The 15,323-nt window shown below is 36.6% G+C and overlaps 1 protein-coding gene across 2 annotated transcripts in view; it reads left to right on the top strand.

Moving 5' to 3' along the window:
- The window catches only part of ADAMTS6 (ADAM metallopeptidase with thrombospondin type 1 motif 6), a 159,395-nt gene that overhangs the window by 78,166 nt on the left and 65,906 nt on the right, over positions 1-15,323 (top strand). For both annotated transcript variants that reach the window (XM_075021634.1, XM_075021633.1), the window contains one exon: positions 6,368-6,509. In XM_075021634.1, the coding sequence (XP_074877735.1) occupies positions 6,368-6,509 (142 nt within the window). The remainder of the gene's footprint in view (positions 1-6,367; positions 6,510-15,323) is intronic.

The following is a 15,323-nucleotide window of genomic DNA, read 5'->3' as shown; positions in this document are numbered from 1 at the left end:
TCTGGGAAAAACATTCCTTCCAGCACATAATAGCTGTTGTCTGTCAAGCTTTATGTTAGAGTGAAAGATTGACTGAATTCAGTTTATCAACTGGATTGTTCATAAGTGCTTTACAGTGGCTTTAAATTTCACTAACCTTTTATGGAACTAAATGCAGAAATACTCATTGAGAATTGAAGGGTTGGAGGGCAGTGTTGGAGAACAGAGATTGCTGTGGGAGGAGTAGAAACCCTTAATATCTGTTTATAGGAGAAATGAACCAAGCCTAAAAATATTATTGACTGAAAAACAATTAGTATAAATTTCATACTATGTAGCATATATGTGTGTGTGTGTATATATATATATAAAATATATATATAACATGCAAGTTTCATTATATCCCACATATATTTATACAGTGTGCCTATAGAGCCATGCAGATACCTAGATATAAAGAAAAGAAATTTCTGCTTAGAATTCTTTATTCAGTTACTTTTATATTTTGTAATAAAAAAATCTGGGTGATTTCTGGAATCATAGTTCATTAATCTTGTCAGTATCAGATAGGAGAAGGTGTTAGAAGAAGCCAGATGGTCAACTCTGTCCTTCAAAGGCAGAGTTGTCTTTGGAAGATGAGTGGAGAAGAACCAAGAGTCTTTAAACTATTTGAATAAGTAATATCTCTCACAGGAAATTCTTGGACAGTCTAGGATTGCCACACAGCAGGATTTAGATCTGAGACTACACCTTTCTAACTCTGGAATGGAGCCAAAACTACCTTGGTCCAAGCAAACCCATGTAGACAGTATAAAAAATCATCCAATGTTTGGCCCCAGACATCATCTACCCAAGAACCTTGGACATACAAGTGGATATGCAAGATAAATACAAGTTATGTCTATATATGCCTCCTATACTACCTATGGCAGATTGGCCAGTCCCCTGGTACTCCAGAAATCTAAATGAACTTTTTAAAAAAGTACAAGCCAAGGCTAGTTTTGAAAGATCAATCATACAAAATTTTCATATGTCTCTCTATGAATCAGTGGAGAAAATTTACATTCAGTATCGTCTGTTGACCTACACATTGGATTATAATTTGCTTCTTTTTTCTGTAAAGTTTACTAGGATTTTTTTTTTCCTAGCTAACAGATAATTGAATAAAAAGCATATATCCCCAATTACTGTAGATTTCTGAAGTTTTGAAAGTCTTACGTTTTGCTTTAAAGGCTACCCAGTTAAAAAAACCCAACAGTTTCTGTAGTTGTGGCCAGCAATATGTTTTTGAGTATTGACTCTGCAAGTATGACTCTTTGTCTACCTCTTGCCTTATTTAAATTTAAAGAAATTTTAAAAGGCAGAATCAGCAGCAGATTCCCATTAACTTATTTGTAGCAAGTTTGAGGAAATAAATATAGAACAATAAATTGGCCCAATATTTTATAGCTTAGTATCTCCCAAACTCTGAAGGCCAGATACCAATAGATTTAAGCAGGTGGATGAGCTTGATAGATGGACCAATAGATTTTTCCTAATATGGCTGCTGGATAATTATTCAAATTAATAAAAAGAATACTTTGGAACACAGACCATATTGTGGAGGAAAGTATACATTAAAGACATAGCAAATTGTCTGTTACCAAACAAAAGAAAAAATTAGTATTCTGAAAATTTTGTGCAAAATTAGAGTCTTTACTATGAAATAGATAAGACATAGATCCAGCCTTTCATACAAGATTGGAAAGAAGTAGAAATTATCATGAGAGTGAGTGGTAAGTCCACATCAATATCTGCATTTCCCTAACATTCAAGAATGTTTTCATTTAGTAATACTATTCTGGTTCATTTTAATTTTAAACATATCACTCCAAATCACACTTCCATTACTTATGCCCTGATTCTGCAAATATTTATGTTATTATCTGTAGACTGTTGAGCAATCTGCAGAGTTTATTCATTAATGTCAAGTTAAGCAGCTTTTGTAACCTGTACAGAAATATATCTTGGTGCTCTCTAAAAATCAGTCTTTACTCAGGAAAAGTATGTAATAAATATGAAGTAAGGATTCTTTTAGGAGCCAAATGTTATATATAGGCATGTAAATAATTTGTGGGTTTATATGTGTGTGTATATATATATGTATAAAATGCACTGTGTTTAATTCATTTTAGTATTTTTTCATATTTTTATGGCTAATTTGGTAACAGAATTAAATAAAATATTATGTATACTATCAATATATTTATGTATATGATTGTTTAGCTATAACACATAATTACAAATATTTATAATACATTTAATTTATGATAGTTAATCATAGCTTGCATTATAGTCCACATCATTACGATGAATGAGCCAATTCTGTAACATTCAAACCCTATTTTCAGTGCCAGTGTTGTGGGATATTTTCTTCAACCATTGAAAGAGTTGTGTTGTACAGTGTATGTTGCTGAGATATTTGGGAATATATACTCTAATAGGAGCATAAACCCTGAAAGGTCTACATGCGTGTTTTTTGCTTTTTCTCTTTGTTGGCCTTGGATACAACAGTGATGTCTGTACAGAGGTGATGATCCTCAGTTTTGGTTTTTCAGTCTGTAAAGATTCTAACATTGAATCCCTGGTTGCTGTTACTTTGATCAAGCAGTTAGTGGCGATAGCATGTCTGAGATCTTAAGGTTTGAGAGAATGCTCTAGTATCCTCGATACCCTTCCAAGCAGAAGATTACTTTGCTATCCTGTGATATTAAATGTTTAAATTTTATTGTAGAGTGTTTTACAAAGATCTCTTGAGACACTACACGGGAATACTGGGATGAAATGACATCAAACTTAGCTATTTTATAATTGAAACCAGTCCCACTATGTCCCATAAAACCTCATGAAGTTAACCTAAAATTAGGAAAATGAAGAAGTCTTTGAATACTAGTAGTGTCTTGTGGAGTAAATAGAATATAAGGATGAGTTTGAGATCATCATATTTCTATTGCAGACACTAAAGATTTATCCACTCCCTATTAAAAAATGTAAGTGCTCTGCAGGGATATCCTGCAGGTTTTTTGACTTTGTATGTGCTTCCTATATAAGGTAAGATCACAAAGCACAAAAGCGGTTGTGAGTAGAAATTTTCTCAAATTGCAGAGATGAAGGTATTTGGGCATTCTTTTCCCTCCTGTTATCTTTTGTACATCTACACAAAGGCCTTTTTCACTTTTGTAGGCCTGATTGATAATAACTATTACTTCTGTGACTGTAAAATGCTCTGATACCATTCAACCTTTTGGTTCATTCCCCTAGATTTAGCAGATTTTTTTTCTCAAGTATCTGGGTTTTGCTTTGCTGGAGCAAAGAGAAAGGGAGAAGAACAAAGACATAGACTCAACTCTTATTACAGCATTCCTGAGTCCAGTAGAAGTTGTCTGGAAAGGTTATATGGTCGTTGGCCTGTCTTCATCCTTTGCACAGCTTTGGTGAAACCTTTCATTACCAATGGAAAGTCCCTGTTTTTATTAATGTGTTTTATAACACATGCTATTGCTTTTCCAACATACTTCGATTCACACAATACAGTATCAGGTTCTCACACAAAGTGTGTAAAATGTGTCAGTTGTCTTCAGCTACTTGAGAGAAATAATAGAACTGAAGCAGAACAAAAGAGAGAAACAAATTTTCAGTCTGCGAGGTGGTGATGTAGTGTAGCTAGTAAGTGGATGACTGCTTAGTAGTCATTTTCTTGCTTTTTTACTGCTACAACATGTCATGGTTTAACCCCAGCTGGCAACTAAGCACCACGCAGCTGCTCACTCACTTCCCCCCACCCAGTGGGATCAGGGAGAGAATCAGAAAGAAAAAGATAAGACTTGCGGGTTGAGATAAGAACAGTTTAATAGGACAGAAAGGAAGACAATAATAATGATGATCATAACAATAATAAAATGACAGTAATACTAATAAAAGGATTGGAATATACAAAACAAGTGATGCACAGTGCAGTTGCTCACCACTCGCCGACCGATGCCCAGTTAGTTCCCAAGCAATGATCGCCCCCAGGCCAACTCCCCCCAGGTGATATACTGGGCATGACGTTACATAGTACGGAATATTCCTTTGGCCCCTGGCTGTGTCCCCTTGCAACTTCTTGTACCCCTCCATCCTTCTTGTTGGCTGGGCATGAGAGGCTGAAAAATCCTTGACTTAGTATAAACACTAATTAGCAACAACTGAAAACATCAGTGTGTTAACAACATTATTCTCATACTAAATCCAGAACACAACATTATAGTAGCTACTAGGAAGAAAATTAACTACCCCAGCCAAAACCAGGACAAACAATATTTCACTATGGTGAAAATCCTGTCATTAGAGCAGAGGAGACATATTTTTGTATTTCATACGAGGTTTTTGATTTACATTTCTGCAGTTATATGTCATGTAGAGTAGGTATAGACTTTAATTTACAAGTTTGATGAATATAAATATTTAGATCTGGTTTTGTAATTTAATCCGTGCAGGGCTACAAATGCCTATGGAGAGAGCCATCAAAGGTAATGAGGGTTGTTAAATTCTGTGCCCATGGCTGTCAGTTTACAGGATCCCAGTTTACAGACCAAACTCTGCACTATTGAAATCTATGAAAATGTTCCCATCAATGAATACTAGCTCAAGCTGATGTCAAATGTTGAACTTCCCACTGGTTGTTTAAGCAACGTTCCTATCTGAAGTTTGATCCAGACAATGCAGAAAATCAGATTGTATTTGAGTTATTTTCATATTGGTATTATTAACATGTACTCCTCATACAAGCAAAATGCAACACTGAAATATTTCAAAAGAACGTATAATAGTTTCCCAGCTGCTGCTATTAGAAAATATATATGCTTGCAATAATTAAACCTGGAATAAGGGGGCAAGTACATTATTTTTTATGCCAGAACCACACAGTTGATATTTTAAAGGTAGTTTTCAGCTGGGATGTGGGGGTAGGGTGTGTGTGCAGGTGAATCATACTCAATTCATTGGGATTAGTAACCAAATATAATTTTTTTGTCTGTACTTACTTAGTTATTGCCTTAGTTGCTGTTTGCCTGCTTCTGAAATGGTTGGCAGTTGTTTGTTTCCTTGTTTTTCCAAAGGCTTTATTGCAGTATTTCAAAGGATTGAATAAAATAGGGTTAAAATGAGAACATAAAATGTGTAGTTAAGGGAGGCTTTTTGCTCTTTTTTTGTCTGCAGATGAAAAGTTTAGAAATTTGGAGATCTCCAAAAAACAGTGTAGAACATTCACTTGGGAAATTATGTTCCTTTGGCAAGGTGCATGGAAAAGATTTGGAAAAAAACCCATAAGTGCTGGCAAAATTTGTAGGAATGTTGGAAAAAAATTTAAAGTGTTGGCATAAGAATTCTTTAAAAATCCTCACTTATTCACATGTGAAGTGAAAGTAAAAAAGCATCTGTCCTCTTATGCACACTGACTAAATAAAACTGAATAATTATATTTAGCAAAGTACAAAGGTTTCTAAACAGAACTCTGTCTGCTTTTGGCATTCTTTGTTATTTATTCCACTACACTAAAATACTGTGGTTGAATATGGTCATATTTTGGAAAAAAAACCCACCAACCACCAAAGAAAACACTGAATATAAAAGAAGAAAATATTAAAGTTTTCAAAGATGATGATCTTATTTCTAACATGAAAATTTTAAGACTAAATATTATTAATGCAATAGAAAAGATCTTGGATCCATACAAATTTTTTCACTCACCCTAGTATAGGTAAATTTGAAGATCCTGCAGAATTTTTAGCATTGTAACTGTTTTGTTCACTCATATGGAAGAAAAGCATGGATGTTAAGGTCCTAATCCTATAAACGTTTAGTCATATTGAAATTTAAATGTGTTTTACATAAACCAATTGCGCTGCTCATATCTATAAGATTGTACTTAGCTGTTTGAAGGATCAGAAGGGTCATCAAGAATTGTAAGCTGAATTTCTTTTATTTGCTTAATTTGTTTATTTTTCATTCTATCACCAAATGTAGCTATTCTTCAGTGAAAAGAAATAGGAATCTTAAAACAAAAATGAAAATCAGTCTTGTGTGGCTCAGAAATTATCGCACTTTAAAAAAGGATAGTATATGAAATCTATTTCACAATCTAAAATAAGCATTTTTGTTAATAATAATGATGAAAAATTATTTTAGTCTCTTAATTCCCTCTAATTATTTTTTCTTTTTACTATGGGTGTACCATCTTACTGTTTGTTTATTGCAATCATATTTGTTTCACACCCAGTGCTGTTAAAATTAAGAACTAGATACATGATATCATTACTGTGATTTACAGCCAGTAGAATTCCTAATTGATTTGGTCCTTTATGTTGAACAGTTCGGGCCGTGGTACTTGCCTTGATAATGAGCCTCCCAAGCGTGACTTTCTTTATCCAGCTGTGGCCCCAGGTCAGGTGTATGATGCTGATGAACAGTGTCGCTTCCAGTATGGAGCAACATCCCGACAATGTAAATATGGGGTAAGAAGTCTTAATCCTTATGCTGAGTGTTCTGCTTAGTCATTTGTATATATTCCTTTATAACATAAATCTTTAGTTAGATGCAGTAGTGGGTTACAGATTTCCCATAGCATGTCTGGTGCCATCATACATAAGCAAAGGGTACATTTTAGTCCTTATGCTGCATCTTTTGCCTGAGTCATTTGTACTGTACACCAAAATGTGTGGGTAGCAATGACCTGGGGAAAACATACTTTAATTTTAGGAGAAAAAGGAGCCCAGAACACTTGATCCTGCTCCTTGTAAAGTGTACTACAGAATTTTCCCTGATTTCAGTTAAATGAGATCAGGTTCATGTTGTATTAATCTTGAAACATGAAATCTATTGTGTTAGCTTTAACTTTTCAATTTAAAGCTTTATTTTGAAATTAATTTTGTACTTGTATTGATTTGTCAGGTCTGGTTTTCTTTTTTTTTCTTCTGACATTGAGTTTATTCTTTCTCACATTGTTCAGATCTCTTTCTAGAAAGATGATACATGGTTATGGGAACAGAGGAACATGAAGCTAGGTAGCTGAATAGAATGCTGAATAGCTAAGCAGTAGCAAAGCTTTCGCTGCAAGTACCAGTGTGCAATAATTAAGGTAAATAAACTTACAGTAGCAATAAAAACCTGCACATTTAGGCCATTATGCAGTAAATTTATAAATATTTGCTTAAAATCTTGCAGCCCAAAGTATGTAGTAAAAGGATGCATTCTGCTGTGCTTGTTACCAAATAATCAGCTGAGACTAAATTAAATAAACCTGAAAAACATACCTAGTGGTTTAAAAGTAAATAGTTTTAATAATATTTTAATTTTTAGATTATTCAGATAAAACAGTGTAATCATTGGATTTATACTCCATTTACTTCTTTAAAGGCTAGCTACAAAGAAAGTCCATTTTTAATATCCCTGGGGGTAATAAATACAATATTATTCGTGGGATGCCTCTTTGGCAGATCGCATTGTGCAAAGGATTTAAAAGCTGTATGTAGCTGGCTGACTAGCTCACTGAGTCTTCTACTCCTGATCCCTCATCAAACCTCTTTTGGCCTTTATTGTTCCTCTTTAAGTTCTCACTTCCCACCACTGTTCTTTAAGCGCCCTGTTTCCTGTCACTACATCTAAGTCATACCTTTTTTTTTTTCCTTACAAATTCTCACCACATGCACTCTTTTATTTTCAGACTAAGGAAATCTGCAGGTATTTAATCCATGATTTATAGCACAGCCTCTGGAGATATACTGCATTTTAAATTAAACTGGAAAGTTAATAATGTGCAAAACCTGGCTTTTCCACATGTATGTTATTTTTTTTCAAACACTGTTAAACTATGTAATCATTGTTATGATGATCATGCTGCACAGTACACCTTCTTTCTTAAGCCAGTTTCTAAACCACAAACAATTGGATGTAATGAAGATGTGTAGGTAATCTTGGCTTTCTGCCTTCTGCTTTTTGTTTTGAAGTTTTTGTTGGGATTCCCTTACACTTACAAAAGAGGTTGATGCTTAATTGAGGCAATAGTTAAAGGAAGTTATGTCTTCATGTGACATTACCAGTCCTCTGAAGTGGTACAGTGTATTGTGTTCCGTCAGTGTGCCATCAATGTGAGCATAACTTGTAAGTGCTCAGAAAAAAGCCCCTGTTTTTAATAACCTATTATGAAAGATTCAGACTGCATTTATTAATATAACAGGTTATTGTAAAAGTCTGGTAATATCCACTCTAAGAAATTATACGCATTTAAAATAGCATCTACATTTAAAAATACTATCTGCCATGGCCATAATGCTCTGAAAATGCGATCATGATTATGATTGTACAGATTTCAAGTCATAGTTTTGAAGGGGAAAAAAAAGTCTTTGGAAGCAGGTAGTGCAGATGGAAAATATCCACACAAGAAAGACCTATTCATGTATGAAAGGGCTTTTAGAACTGAGTAGTGGAACTAGATCTAAATACCAGGAAAAGCTATGTTGAATACTCTGCTCAACTCTTCCATTATCAAAAGTAAACAGTCAGTGCTTTGGATATTCCTATTTGATGTACTGTTCACATGAAGTTCATTAGTAGTTCATTGATCTTACTCTAACAGACGTGTGCAACTGTGGATGGTAAAACATAGTAAAAATCCCTGATTAACAGTGGACCTAGTTTGTATACTAATGTCTTTCTAGCACTCCTTTTAGACCTTTTTATATGAAGATTCTGGTAAAAAAGGGGTAGAGCAGGTTTTCCAACATGGGGTTTAGTGACCCAGAAGGAAATAAATTCTAAACCAAAGGGAAATCTCAGAGAAAATTGCTTGACTTTTTCTCTGCTCATGTTCTTCACTGATTTGTGATGGCGCCACATGACAAGAGAAACAGTTGAACTCTCAAATCAAAGGCCAAAAAATTACAAGCCTTCTTTGGGCTCTGATGTTGCTGTCGAGATAGTTGGTGTTTTTGAAGTAACTTGGAAAATTTTCATGTTCTTTCAGCTTTGGAATACTGTCACAGTGTCTTACCTTTAGAAAAATTACCTCTTTCAACCATCTATCTGTAATATTAATCTGTGTTCATTGCCTTTTCTCCCATAGTTCCTCATCCATTCCCTCTGTATATTTATTTTAAACTGTTTGTTGCTTTTGATCATAGATCATGTCCTAATCCTGCAGAGAATTTTGCACATTTAAGTACCTGAAGCCTTTCTCTTCTCACTTAGGAACTTGAAGTTAAATACCTGGAGAGGTGTTTGAACAATTAAGGCATCAGACCTAAAGCACTAAAGGGGCTGCAAGTTTCTGCCTTTTTGTATGTGTGTTTACTGACAGGGAGCCAATTTGACCTTAAAAGGAGCTCTTTGGTAGTTGTTTTGAAACTATTGTAAGTACTAGACCTATTTAAGCTGTTTAGTCACTTATGGTTCCAGCAAAAGTATTGTGGATATTGGTCAGATTTCCCTTATTGTTCAGCACATTAAGTCGGACAAGAATTCAAAGAGAGGATTTAGCCCTTTGAGCTGAGTAAATAAAACTACATCTTAGCAAGTAGACAGTGATCCTTCTAATGTTACATGTGCATTATTCTTTGTACTATACTTTCCACCATTTCTGATATGAGGGCAATTTTAGAGAATTTAAGTGAAGAAAGAGATACTGTGAATAAAGAATTGAGAGGCAATGCCTCAAGCTACTTAAAATATTTCATTTTTAAGTTACACTTTCAGATTCAGGAAAATATTCAATTTATGACTTACAGTGAGCCAAATTGTAATGGTGGAAATTTTACCATATAATACTGATGCATAGCTTTTTCCTAAAGGCAATACATGCTTTCAGGTATCTTGCTGGATTCACTGCAGTGGGAGATTTTAAGGTTGTTAGAAACAGTGCTAGTTCCTGTTCATTTATGTAGCTACTGGGTATGCTACATCTTCTAGGGTGATGCAGTGTGAATTCTCTTCTGCTGATTGTCAAGTGTGTCTCAGTTCTTTGCTCTGTTTGTATGCCAGTTCCCCTGATAGTTAAGAACCTTTTTCAATCCTTTTGTTTAGGTGAGTGTAAGGAGAACTTTTTTCATTGACTCCTTACCTCCTTAACCTTTGAGCATCTGCCTAATAACAGTTCGCTGTTGTCTGTCTCTGGGTTAGCTCAGGAAAGAATTCCAGTCTTGACTTTGAATTTCTCTGTTTTATGAGTTTAAATAATACCTGGTATATGCTTGACTGTAACTTACAGATTTTGTGGTTCAAAATAATGCTTTGCTTTAGAGCTGGTCCCCACATTTTTAGGACAGAGGTTAAAACCTCAGACATTTTAATAGCAGTTAATACTTTATGCATACGGTTGATACTGCTGTGGTGCATTTTATGATCTTTGAAGCTGTTGGCTGCTAGCATGCGTTTCAGAGATAGTGCCTTAGAATTATTTGGGTTTTTTTTTTTGCATTTTATGCTTTTCCACCATCACTGGTGTCAGTAAATAAAGGAGACAAACTCTCCTTTCCTTTGCATACATGGCTTCACTGAAATCAGCAGGACTACTCTGTATTTCACACTAGAGTTGTAACACATCAGGTAATGTATTTTAGCTGATGACAGGTAGCTCTCTTCTTTGTCGTGGTCTTATGTTTGCAATTAAGTTCTCCAGTTTGGCAACAAAAATAGCTTTAAACTCAAATACCAGTTTTTATTCGTATTTTGTTAGTGTGTTTTGGAAGGCAGAACTCAAGCTATGAACTTACTGCTTGCAAACAGGCAGAATGAAGATACATTCTCAGAATAAGGAGTCCTCCTGCTGCCTTCAGTAAGTCCCGTGTGTTAGTTGTCTCTAGGAAGTTTTTAATGACTTGTGGGGAGTGGCCATAAAGTTAATTACCATTAATGGGAAGTTGCTGGGAAAGTGTCAACTACAGAAGTACAGGACATGCATTTGTCAGACAGAATAGTTTAACTGAATTAGTAATGACCAAAACAAAACAGCATTGTTCAGCTAACTTTCAAAACCAGGAGAGTAAACAAATTGCTATACACAATGGTTCTACAATGTTTCTTCTAGGGCGAAATAGCCTGAATTGCAATTGACCCTTGTAATCAGGTGATAGAAACCTCAATGTTACTGAATTAAACTGTCAGTTTTTTCATGGAACACTGATGTGATTTACTCCAGTCAAATAGAGAGGTATTAAGCTTGATGTAGGGTTTTTATAGGAAGGTGGAAGCAGATTCTGGAAGCTGTTTTTTCAGAAGGAAAGGCAGAGAAGCTACTGGTTTATCTGTGCACCAGAACTACCAGTTCCCTTTTGTTCCCTCACCTGTTGATATTATGACAAGGATTGTGCATTCAGTTGAATCTGTACATAGTACTTAGTAACTCTCTGAAAAGTGACTTTTTTTCCCCCAGCTTCATACATCATACCATGGCTAAGTCACTTTATACTTGGTGTTTGTTAGCAGACCATGAGTAGTTCAATCAGTTAGATTTGTATTACGCTACTCACAAACTGGTGTTAATAGGATGTGTAGGTGAAGGGAGGAATTGAAGATCTTGGTGTTATACTCTGTCATTTTTATCAACCTTTCCATTCTTTTTTATTTCATTAGAGTCTTGCCAGTCAGGTGCAAAATCTCTCATTACTATTGTGCAGGCCTTTTGCATTTAGAATGATTAAAGTTTCGAGTTTTTCTTCTGTAAGGACTTACAGTATTGTGCTGTAATTGAGAACATTTGAAACACTTTCAGCTTTATTCTTAAAGTGAATTTTGTTCCCTCTTTTTTTTTTTAAGATTAGGATGTGTGTAGCCAAGGGAAATCCCAGAATTTTTCCTCTTTTTGAAGCCTAAAGTAGTTTTACATCCTTTTTGTATCTTTTTCTAACAAGTTCCTGTAGTCCCCTTTCTTCTTTCCTAGGATATCTTCTCTCCAAACCCTCTTCCTTTCTCTCTCCCCCCTTTCTCTCTCCCCCTTTCTCTCTCCCCCTTTCTCTCTCCCCCTTTCTCTCTCCCCCCTTTCTCTCTCCCCCCTTTCTCTCTCCCCCCTTTCTCTCTCCCCCTTCTCTCTCCCCCCTTCTCTCTCCCCCCTTCTCTCTCCCCCCTTTCTCTCTCCCCCCTTTCTCTCTCCCCCCTTTCTCTCTCCCCCCTTTCTCTCTCCCCCCTTTCTCTCTCCCCCCTTTCTCTCTCCCCCCTTTCTCTCTCCCCCCTTTCTCTCTCCCCCCCTTTCTCTCCCCCCCTTTCTCTCCCCCCCTTTCTCTCCCCCCCTTTCTCTCCCCCCCCTTTCTCTCCCCCTCCCTTTCTCTCTCCCTCCCTTTCTCTCTCCCTCCCTTTCTCTCTCCCTCCCTTTCTCTCTCCCTCCCTTTCTCTCTCCTCCCCTTTCTCTCCCCCCCTTTCTCCCCCTTTCTCTCTCCCCCTCCTCTCTCCCCCTCCTCTCTCCCCCTCCTCTCTCCCCCTCCTCTCTCCCCCTCCTCTCTCCCCCTCCTCTCTCCCCCTCCTCTCTCCCCCTCCTCTCTCCCCCTCCTCTCTCCCCCCTTTCTCTCCCCCCTTTCTCTCCCCCCTTTCTCTCCCCCCTTTCTCTCCCCCCCTTTCTCTCCCCCCCTTCTCTCCCCCCGTTCTCTCCCCCCCTTTCTTCCCCCCTCTCTTCCCCCCTTTTCTCTCCTCCCCTTTCTCTCTCCCCCCTTTCTCTCTCCCCCCTTTCTCTCTCCCCCTTTCTCTCTCCCCCCTTTCTCTCTCCCCCCTTTCTCTCTCCCCCCTTTCTCTCTCCCCCCTTTCTCTCTCCCCCCTTTCTCTCTCCCCCCCTTCTCCCCCCCCTTCTCTCTCTCCCCTCCTCTCTCCCTCCCTTCTTTTATCTCTTGCTCTCCCTTTCTCCCCTCTCTCCCTCTCCCTTCCTCTCCCCAGACATAACACCAATGTGCCTGGATCTTATGAAAGCTGTTTAAAAAGTGCAAGGGGAAGCTAGTGATCAAAGCAGGAGGAGTGCATTAGATGATAGTAGAAGCAATAATGAGATTCCAGATACTGGAATGTGGTTTGAATAAAGATGAGATAGGTTGCATGGGTTTGAAAGGGAAGATGCTACTTGGAGGTGATTGATCTTGTGGGGCTTCTGTAGTTTCCATAAGGTTCACATAAGCACCCAATATTTAGGAAAGAATGCTGGTAACATAATACGAATGTACGACTTAAGCTTTGGATTCTGTTTCACATTCTTTCAGCATGTTGTGATTCATAACATGCTGCACCACTTAATGAGCATTTGGTAGTGGAGCACTAAAATGGTAACTTTTGGGTGCTTATCTGAACTAAACTTTGAACCTTCTGAAGTTCACCCATAATTACAGTCTCCTAGTTTTTAATTGTGTTGCCAGCAGTATTTCAGCAGTGGGGCTGAATATACCTAGGTTGATGCTTTTCATGCCTGACTTGTAAGTTACAATGCAAGCTAATTATTTTTATGCTCTATTTTAGCAAATGCTCATCAAGAGGTGCAGCATATTGCAGATTAAACATGCTGAAGTAACATAAAGTTCTAATTAACATTTTAAAATTCTATGAACAAAAAAATGAAACTCCCAAATTATCATAGTTTAATACACATTGTGAATGTATTTCCCGTCTTATTTTTTTTATTATGGGCCAAAATGCTAACTTTCGTTGGAGACTCATTAGTGTTGAAAACATTAAGAACAGCACAGCAATTTGATCTTTGCTCTTATTACTGAGTTTTCATTGTGCTGTATTGTTACCATTTATGATGATTATGATATAGGATGCTTAGATGTTACATAATTTGAAATGCCTATATGTAACTCTGCATGACACAACAGAAGAAGGCTCCATCATTGATAACACTTAGGCAAAAGGAAGGTAATTTGATTTGCTGTTTTTTTTCTCTAGATGGGTTCAGCTTTGTTTAATTTACTGCAAATACAAGCATCCGAATTCCAAACTGAAGTCATGGAGCCCTAAGATACACCGTTACAGGTTGTCATCTATCTTGTCTTGATCTTGTGAAAGGCCTCAGCTTCAGTTTATGTTTCCTGGATTTTACAACACTTTCCCTTGTTTGCTTTACAAATTAGTAGTTAGTAAATCCACACATTTGGAGACCAACTTTGAGGTCATTGATTAATTTTCAGATTATGCTTCTTTCTCTCAGTTTCAGTAAATTATTCACACAAATTTAAGGTTGGCAAAAAATATGTTAGCTTCATCCTGTGTCCGCTAATGAAGAAAAGGCTACCCTATAGGGTCACCTTATGTTGGTGGGTGGGGGCGGGTGGGTGGGTGTGCATGCATGCGTGTGTGCGTGTTAGTGTGAAAAAAAGCAGTATACTTTCTACTAGTGATTTTGGGCCTGGCCTTTCTAGGGCGGTTCCTCATATGTTTTTAAGGCAGGCTTATTAAAAACAGTTGCTTAGAGATGTTACAGATAGGATGGTGGTAGTAAGGAAATAGCTCAAATCAGTAACTGTGAAACTAAGGTAGTACCATGTATAGGGTTGAGCTGGAGAAGAGAAAGCATTATGCACCTTAGTCAGAATTTCTCTGTTAACTTTCCAAAATAAGCTGAAAATAAAGAAGACATAGCCATAGTAGTACCTGGTATAATTCCATTTTCATTTAATGAAATAACAGCATAGATGGATTTTCCACTTCCTTTTAGATATCTTATTTGCTTTCAAATGACTATTAATGTTATTCTTCATTTCATGTACAGGGTGATGGAGAATGTACTTCAGATTCTATTCTTTCTTCTAAATGCAAAACAGCAGGGGAAAATAAACAACTTCTTAAATAAGTTTGGCTATATTTAAAAGAAATTACAAAAATACTTTAATTTCTTGTTTTTAATATAAATTACTTCTACAAGTTGATACATTGTGTTATTTTAGTTAATAAATCCTCTGTGTTTTGCATAGTTTTCCATAAGGAAATATTCTCTTGATTTTGGGATATTGTATGCCTGTCTGAAATAGAACTCCTTTCTGATTTAAGCAGAGGTTTTTGCTCAAATATTAATAGTATGATACAGCCTGTAGTATTTTTACATTAATTTTGTCTTTAGGGATTTACTGGGGCAAACTCCTGCTGAAATTAAGGTCTCAATAAGGGACTACCAGACTATGTCAGTAATAATATCTAGTTTTGATATAGTGCTTTTCATTCTATCTCCCAAAACAATTTAGGAAGAAGGAAAATATTTTTCTCATTTTGTGGAGTAGGGAGGTGAGCTAACATGTGTAGAATTATCCTGCAAACAGATGAATGACTAAAATAGTTTTGGAGTGCTGTATCCATTAATTCACAGAGTT

Source organism: Buteo buteo, chromosome Z (genome assembly GCF_964188355.1).
Source record: "Buteo buteo chromosome Z, bButBut1.hap1.1, whole genome shotgun sequence".
In the NCBI taxonomy this organism is placed as follows: Eukaryota; Metazoa; Chordata; class Aves; order Accipitriformes; family Accipitridae; genus Buteo; species Buteo buteo.
The sequence above is the reverse complement of the archived record's forward strand: the minus strand, read 5'-3'. Positions and strand labels throughout refer to the sequence as shown.